This window comes from Hipposideros armiger, unplaced genomic scaffold (genome assembly GCF_001890085.2).
Source record: "Hipposideros armiger isolate ML-2016 unplaced genomic scaffold, ASM189008v1 scaffold_179, whole genome shotgun sequence".
NCBI lineage: Eukaryota > Metazoa > Chordata > Mammalia > Chiroptera > Hipposideridae > Hipposideros > Hipposideros armiger.
In genome coordinates this window covers 676975-686137 of record NW_017731529.1, presented here as the reverse complement: position 1 = coordinate 686137, position 9163 = coordinate 676975, and the positions used below count along the sequence as shown (strand labels likewise).

General features: G+C 33.6%; 1 protein-coding gene across 1 annotated transcript in view; it reads left to right on the top strand.

The window, feature by feature from the left end:
• Nucleotides 1–5103, top strand: part of SREK1IP1 (SREK1 interacting protein 1) — a 42304-nt gene extending 37201 nt beyond the window's left edge. Inside the window, exons 4-5 of the mRNA XM_019652458.1 lie at nucleotides 1282–1354; nucleotides 3891–5103. Coding sequence (XP_019508003.1) covers nucleotides 1282–1354; nucleotides 3891–4080 — 263 coding nt within the window. The 3' untranslated portion in view covers nucleotides 4081–5103. The remainder of the gene's footprint in view (nucleotides 1–1281; nucleotides 1355–3890) is intronic.
• Nucleotides 5104–9163: the final 4060 nt, after the last annotated feature.

Genomic DNA, 9163 nt, shown 5'->3' with positions numbered 1-9163 from the left:
TCTCTCTCTCTCTCTCTCTTTGTCTCTCTCTCACTGCTAATTTTCTTTGTTTTGAAGTCCATTTTATCTGATATTAATATAGCTTTCCTTTCCTTTGATAATGTTTGTGTGACATATCCATTCTATCATTTTACTTTTAATGTGCCTTTATTATATTTTAGGTGAGAATTTTGTAGATTTGTATATTAGGGCTGTCATTTTATTATTTGTTTTCTGTTTTCCATTCTTTTTTTTTTTTCCTGCCTTCCTTTGGTTTACTTGAACATTTTTTAGAATTATCTGTAGTCTGTAGTGCTTTGATTTATCTATAGTGTCACTTGAACACTTGTAGAATTCCATTTTGAGTTATCAAGAGTGTCTTTGAATATATCCATAGTGCTTTTAAATTTTTCTATGATGTTTGTATAGCATTTTTAATGGTTGCTCTAATGTTATATATACAAAATTTATCAGTCTACTGGTATTGTCATTTTACCAGTTCAAGTGAAGTATAGAAACCTTACCTCCCTTTCTGTCCCTCTCCCCTCTCCCATTTACAATACAGTTGTTCTAAGTATGTCCTCCACATGCATTTAGAACCGCATCAGATAGTATTATAGCTTTTGCTTCCACCATCAAACATAATTTAGAAACTCAAGAGAGTAGTAGTATTTGAAATTTTTAATAAAAAGCATAATTTATAAGATTCATAATAAATAAAAAGAACCAATGGGCATTATGCTGAGTGAAATAAGTTGGAGAGAAAGACAAATACCATCTGATCTCATATGTGAAAGGAAAAAAAAAGAAAAAATCTCATAGATACAGTGAACAGATTAATAGTTGCTGGAAGTGGTGATGGGGACAAAATGAGTGAAAGGGTCAAAAGGTAGAAACTTCCAGTTATAAAATAAATGTCATGGGTATATAATGTACAGCATGGTGACTATAGTTAATAATAATGTATTGTATATTTGAAAACTGCTACGAGAATAGATTTTAAGTGTTCTTATCACAAGAAAACAGTATTTTTGCAATTGTATGGTGACTAGATTTATTGTGGTGATCATTTCACAACATATACAAATACCAAATCGGTAGGTTGTACACCTAATGTAACATAATACAATGTTATATGTCAATTATACCTCAATAAAAAATCAAGAAAGGGGAAATTGTTACAAGAAAAGTGCAATATTCTAACCAGTGAAATTTGCCAACTAACAACCAAAATTTAAAAATGTATACATACCATGTTAGTATATACCCATCGCGACCTGATTCTTTCCCCTCAACACACAGGAATAAATGAAGAAGAGGAGAAGAAAAAAGCAAAAAACAAGGAGAAAATCAAGTTGAAAAAAAAAAGGAAAAGGTATTTTTTTTTAATATCACTTTTTAAAAAGCAGAACTGTGAATCCAGGATGGATTATAAAATATTTTCATGCATAGTCCAGTTTATTTGACATTATTATTATTATTTTTAATGTGAGTTAGATGCTCAGTTGTTTCAATAAAATAAAGTCCTTCGTGTCAGGAATCAAAAATAAAGTCAACACTCAGACACCTTAAATTTTCTTTTTGGAGCAAATGAAGGTATAAATACATAACATGCCTCCCCTTCTTTTATGTCTTCTACTTGTATTCTATTTTAAGTTTTAGAACATCAGCTAATCTTTTAATGAGACATATGTTTAAATTCTTCACGTATATATTTTATCCTTATGTATATGAAGTTGGAGCCTAAATATTTGTATTCTCAATATCATTGCCATGTCTAAGAAATTAATTTATTAATTGAATTTATGTATTCACTTGTCATGCTAAAAATTCCTTTAGGTCTTTCAGAACCTTAGTCAGCCACCTATGAATTTTTATATCAACTCTTTTTTAACTATTAGCTAGTTAAAGAAATTGATGAAAAGAATTAAGAAGCAACTTTTTCCGTGGTTAATGAGTGCAGTTTCATTTATACTAGAACAAACATGTACATGCAGACATTTGTTAAGGCACTAGGCACTGGTAACGTCTGGCGTGGACCCTAGTTCTTTGATTCTGCAAATCAGGTGGTGTCACTTTGCAGTTTTTATAGAGCACTTAATAACATATGCATTTTCACAACTCCACTATTTTATAAATTGGAATAGTTAGCTTATTTCAAGTGCTGGGAATTAAATAATAATCTTCAATATAAAAACTAAGAGTTAGAGCTCAGTGTATCATGTAGTCTGACTAGTATATTGTTGAATCATTTGCATAAGCACAGCAAGGTGGATTGCTTATAGGAAAAGTGAGATTATCTGTTTTCTTTCAAATTCTAATATACTTGTTTTATAGCAACAGAGTATTTATTCTAGCCTCTCTATCTTGGGCCTCACAGACCTCAGACAAGGCCTGAAACTATATGAACTTTCCTAAGGCACGCTTAGCAGAGATAATGACACCTAATAGAGTTGCTGTGCCGCAGTCTAACATTTTGCCTTAAAAATGAGAATCCAGGACCAAAAGGCCAAAGAAAAATGTGCAGGCAGAGAAGCTTTAGTCAGAATCAAGAGGTCAAGCAGGACCTTGAAAACAGGAAAACAGAGAAGAGCTGAGAATAACAGAGTTGAAGAGAGAGTGGAGAATACATGAGAAAATAAGCTCAGAAAATTGCCAGAAGTCTAAGTAGACAAGAGGAGAAAAGAACACATTACAGAAATGGGGGGATGCAGCCAGGAGTTCACACGCATTATTACTCTGCAGACGCAGCCTTGTGGTCTCATGCGTTAGCTTTTCTCCTCCTGTATGTCTCTCTCCAGTTTTCTTAGATCGAGTTTTAGCTTTTGATGACTAGATCACTGAACTGTCTCTTGAGATGCTGCTTATATTTTAAATGAGCTCACTTTCTGTCTTGTCACACGTAGTTTGAGTTTGGGTGTGGGTAGATTGTTGCACACCTCTTCCTGTAAAATATATTAAGAGATGGCTTTTTCTGTTTTTTGTTGTTTTTTTAATATTAGAAGAAGGAATTCTACAGCTTTTTCCAATTTAATATTACAGTAACATTAGAAAAATAAAGTATAATGATAAATCATCCTCATTCATTTACATAGAGCATTCATTTAAAAGCATTTTTTTATGTCTCTAGTGAAATTATTTTGGAATGCAATTGTTCATCTGTATCACTATCTAGAGGAATCAAGTACTTTAACTTGAAAAATCAAAAGAAACAATAAAAGTGCTTTTATTTTGCTAATTTTCAGCTTTCATCCATTTATACTGAGGTATAATTATACCCCTTTTTATATAATTGCATCCTTTTGTAGCTCTTTTAGTAGATATGCTAACAAGTTATTATACATACGCAAGTTATTATACATACGCAAATATATAATGAGGCTAGGTAAATGCCACTTCGTGTTTGCCTTATAAGATTTTGAAGGGTACGACAGGATGAAAAACGGAAAATCAGAAAAATCATTTCATCCTTATTGAATTTAAAACTTATTACAAGAGGGCCGGCCTAGAGGCTCAGTTGGTTAAGAGCTCGCTCAAGAGTGTGAGCTCTGAGCAACAGCGGTTCGAGTCCTGGCTCGAGCTGAGCTGCCAACAGGTGGCAGGATGGCTCAGCTTAAAAAAATAAAAAATTAAAAAATTAAAAAAATAAATTCAAAAAATAATAAATTATTAAACAAAAAACTTGTTACAAGAGTTAAGCAGAATAGAGATACTTGTTTTGTCAGTTTCTGTGACCAAGTAGCAAAAATTCTAGATTCAGCATTTTAAGAGACTACAAATATAAACACATGAGTTTCTTTGTTTATACCCCCACCTTGCTCCAAGGAGGCTCTAAAGCAGTTCAAATCCCATTTGAATTTACCTATCAGCTATAAATGCAGTTATCAGTCAGTATATATTATTGCCCATAGGTCTTATTCATCCGGTTCCACTGAAGAGGACTCTTCAAAACAAAAGAAACAAAAATATCAGAAGAAAGAAAAGAAAAAAGAAAAAAAGAGTAAGTCAAAAAAGGGGAAACATCACAAAAAGGAAAAAAAGAAGAGAAAAAAAGAAAAGCATTCTTCCACTCCTGACAGATCTGAAATCTCCAAAAAGTAACTGAGACTATGGCTAAGTCATTAAATTTAAAAACTTGGTTTTGAAATCATTTGACCTTCCTTGGAATTTGCTGTATAATTATGCTTTGCAGTAAATCACAGCCTTTTCCATATAGACATTGTTTTCATATATGGGACCATTATCCTCTGGCAATATATTTTTAATGTGTTATGACTATAGAGTATTGAATCAGTGTTATCACTTAATAACCATGACACAAGTCTGGATATCTGTACAAACACATCCTTTTTGGTATTTGTTCTCTGTGTGTCTGACTAGTGTTATTGCTTCATAAGTTGATTGTAAATGGCTTCACTGACGTCAACACCGATAATCTACCTAGCAGTTAATGAGTATTCCTGAATCAAGTGCCCGCCTTCCAGTGATACAGTGAGGTAGGGGATAATGTTTTGCTCTTGACACTGATAAACTTAATACCTTTTTATAGCCAATGATAATGTAGGAAGATAGTGAAATCCTTCACTGTTTTTAAATCTCTAGCCTTTTCTTTGGATGTCATAGGAGATAGGAGATAAGACTGCTTTATTGGTCTGGATTAGGACTTTTTAAATAAATGGTATTTGCAGTAAGATAATGAAAATATTTATAACAAAGTTTCACTGTCTTCTGACATGCAGAATTTCTAGTACCTGCCTCCTTTGTTTTTGTAACAATTAAAATATATCTTCCTGTTTAAAAAGATAAGTCTAGGTCAGTCTATTAGTCACGTAGAGATGATGCTGTGTTGGGCAGGATTTTTAGGATAGACTCCTGGGTTGTACAATGTGCCATATTGGCATGTCTTAAAATGATACCTCAAACACAGAACTTTTTATTTAGGAGAATGACAGCTAAATATTCATTAAAATTGACTTTTATTGTATTCAGTATGTAAATTTTATGATGCTTGTTTCTATGAGTAATGTGGAAAATTTTTATAAATGTGAACATGTGTATTTATTTCAAATAATTTGTAATTTTGAAGCAGGTCTCACATTGAATTTATGACTTCATAAATGACCAGTTTGGGGTGTTTCTCTTTTACTTTAATCATAAACCTCAGGAGCAGTGACAAAAATTTAGGATTAAGTATTTTATTCTGTACTTTTTAAATTTTAAAGCCAGGGAGTTGCATCATGAAAGTCTTTATATAACATGGAAATTTTATATAGGTGAGCATTTTCAAACACATATTGGTAGATATAAATGTTTCTTAAATTTTTAATTTCAGCAGTGATCAGTGTAGTTACTTTGCTTAACACTTGGGTATCCCTTATGCCCAATAAGTTAAATACTTACTGTAGCAGCATCAAGTCAGTCAGTTATCATGGCACATAGCACCAAAGATTGCAAGTACCACACTGTGGTGCAATTACAAATTTTCAAATTGGTAACCTACAGACATCGCTGCAGATGAATTCATTATGATGAAATCAAGTAAGTACATGTAACCTTACAGGCCGGGAAGGTGTGCGCTATTCCTTCACCCAAAACCCCTACCTGGCGTGACCTCAGAAAGAGTAGAGGAGCCTCATAACTCCTTTGAACATATGCTTACCATGCTCAAATTCTAGGGGTGCTATACCCACATCCCTATTGTGGCCTTATGGCTATGGGAGCTCTCACACTTCTAGCTTTTCATAAGCTAAGTTAGTCATATGGCCTCCTCAAAAAGAAATTACCTTGATTAAATAGTTTAGTCAGTTGTTTGGAGAGAAACACAGAGCTATTAGGTTTTTAAGCATTTTTATTATTATTTTTTTTTGCCTTTGCTGTATTTTATGCTGTATTTTTGAAAACCATTTTATGAGAATGCAGTTCTTTGGCTATCAAGATGAAAAAAATAAGTTAAAAAAAAACTTTAAAAAGTGATTGGAGAATGCTGCATGAAAAAGGATAGCCTCATCCCATTGAGTGTATAATATGGTTAAAAATGATAATAACTATTGTGAACAGAGTTAATTTAATTTTTATTTAAATTTAAGTCTAATTTGTAAGTTTTATTTCTGTTATAGAGATATAATTTGGCTCATTACATTTGTTTCTGAATGGTGACACAGTAATGGTTCAGAAGAGTTATATAAAATTCAGCCCTCGTTAACTAATATAGGATGCAAATTAAAAGATTTTAATTCTCAGTAAATGTTTCTCCCAGAAACAATCTTGGAATTATTCTTAAGTAAATTTTCCATCATTTGAAATTAGTTTATGGAATGTCTCATCTGAATAAAATTCATTTTTACTAAAGTAATTTTTTTTCTTCTAAAGTGATCCTCTTATTATTATTGGGATTGGATGCAAATCTCACTGATATATTTTAGAAGAAAATTAATGAAGTTTCCTCTCAGGCAGTATGTAGCAGAAGGAAAACTGAATTGAATAGTAAAAATTCAAAAAATCCTGTACTGTCTAACTACCTCTGTGACCTTTAGCAAAGTCATTTTAGCTTCTCTGGGCCATGGTGTCTTTCATCTATAAAACATTGAACCATATTATCCCCAAGATCCTTTCCAGCCTTTAATATATATGAATAATGATATTTTAGTAAAATTCATGTGGTATTGTTCATTTTAGAAATTACTACAGATAAGCAGGTAGCATTCTGTGATGGTAAAGGTTGAATTTTTTAACATAACTGTCAAACACATTCAACTTCTTTAAGTAGGTAAATGATATTTGGTTCACATGGTTACCACACGATATATGTCATTTTCACTAGATGCAGGCAGAATTTATGTTAAGATTTGTATCTGTAACCACATTATCTAAACACTGAAGCTCTTGCTTTTGGGCTGATGGACCTACTCCTCACATAATTTCCTATTTCTTTTCTCCATTTTATCTGTTGGCTAAAATCTCTCAGAGTTTCTTCAGTTGTCCACACTTAATACATACCTATTTACATCTTTGGTCCTCTAAGCCCAAAACATCAGCAAACAAGGAGTAAAACAGCTGTATGTGTCTATGGTTTCATCCATTTCTCAAATCCACAAGTTTTAAAAGATGAAATTGCTGTCATTAGAAGGCTACATAGAAAATAATTTGAATCTTTATGTCTTATGCCTTATTATTTGTACCCTTTCTTCTAGACCCACTTTTCTGAGATCTGATTATTACCAGAAATGTGTTTTGTTTCTAATTTTATTTTAGATTATTTTGGACTGACAGTTTGGTCACTATGTTAGCATTTGTTAGGTCCAAATAAATCACTTAAAAATACTTTTCAGTGTACAGACTGTGGTAATTTGATAAGGCTTCTTGCTTTTAACATTTTGTCTCAATCCCTGAAGCCTCAGTTACAGACACATGCCAGTTGGTACTGGATGAGCCCATGGCTCTCCCGCAGGTAACCTGCGGTGGCTCGGAGTGTCTCAAGGAGTCCAGCTGACACTAGTGGTGGGTTTCAATCTTCTTGGGCAGTTGGCATCCAAGAACAGTAGCTTTCTTATGCCAGCATGATGGTAATCCCACTTGTAGAATCCAGGGTCTTCTGACCTCATTGGTCTTCTCCCAACTCTTCTAAAAATGTGCAGAGTGCCAGGGAATTGGGGTGCCTCCCCCAGAGCACAGCCACGATGCACCCATCCAGGCCTGACCCCACACCTGGCCCACAGGGCAGGAGGAGTCTCAGGACCATGAGCATTGGCAGCTCCTAGTGTCTTGTATGGCATCTGCCCTCGCCTTTGAGCAGCAAATGTAGAACTGTGCCAGTGCCTTACCTAAACTTTCTCAGCCCCAACTTTCACCTGAGGTAACATCTAACTAGTAATACAATTATTAATGTCTGTGTATCATGATAGCTGATTTTCTCAGATTTTTTTTCATCAAGCTAGATAAAAGATCAAAACGTACCGCAAATGCTTTGTGTGCTTTCACAAAAATAAATGAGAATTCTTTGCTTTTATGACCATATAAAAAGTCATTTTTTCTAATGGTAATGTTTTAACTTTCAAATTCCACATGCACGCTAAGCAATTTTAATCTTAAATCATTGGCAAAATTGTGTTCTTTTTGAATGTGAAATCTAAGACTGGCAGTAGGATATTGCAATAATGATCTAGAACTATGTCAGTATAGCCACCTGTGGCTATTTAAATTAATTCAATAAGTAAAATGCATTTATTTCTTCAGTTGAACTGGCTGCATTTCAAGTGCCCAGTAGTCGCATGTGGCTAGTGGCTATCATGCCAGACAGGGCATATATAGACACATTTCCATCTTCTCAGAAGCTTCTACTGGACAGTGCTGGTTTAGAAGGTATCCTCTGTTCTTGGTAGAAATTTTGACAACCTAATGATCAAAAGTTTCTAACCCTGAGCTTTGTGTGCCTGAGACCAATAAGGCATTCTTTTTTTTCCCCCTATCAAACCAGAGAAGCTGTTTTCATCACACGTTGAAAGGCTAGTCTTCCAACTTATAGAAACATTGCACAACACAGTAGTTGTGTTCAGCAGAGCCAGCTTAAAATGCATCCTTATTTCCTATTGAATTCCATTATAAAATCAGATCTGTGCTGTTATGCTAGAAATCAGACTTAAGAAAAAAAATCTTTTAAGACTATTATAATTTGCAAAAACTGTAGTTTTATTTCTAGATGTCTGAATGACATTACTGCAATAGCCTTAGGTGGGATAAGAGAACTGACTTGTTTTATAACTTTTATTATAGAAATTCCTTAGGAACTTTATCACTAAAAAATTTTTGTTATGGTTCTTCCTTGATATGCAGATTATACATTGTGATACATTTTGTTATTGAATGTTATAAAGGCAATAGGTTGTCTGTGTGCCCAGCAAATCCTCTCAAAAAGGCATGGGTTGGTATCTAAAAGACTTAGCAACATGCCTCCTGTGGTTTATAAGACCATTCCCCTGAAACGTACCTATCCAGTACCATCTCTTATAAAAATAACTGCCTCTAAATACCAGTAAATTTTGAAATGCTGGTAATATGACATAAGTTCCTCATTGTTCCTCACTCAGATAGGTTTGCTTGTCTGTTATAAATTTTTTGACTAATTGGGGGATCACTTTGTAAATTATATAAATGTCTAACCACTATGCTGTACAACTGAAACTAATAT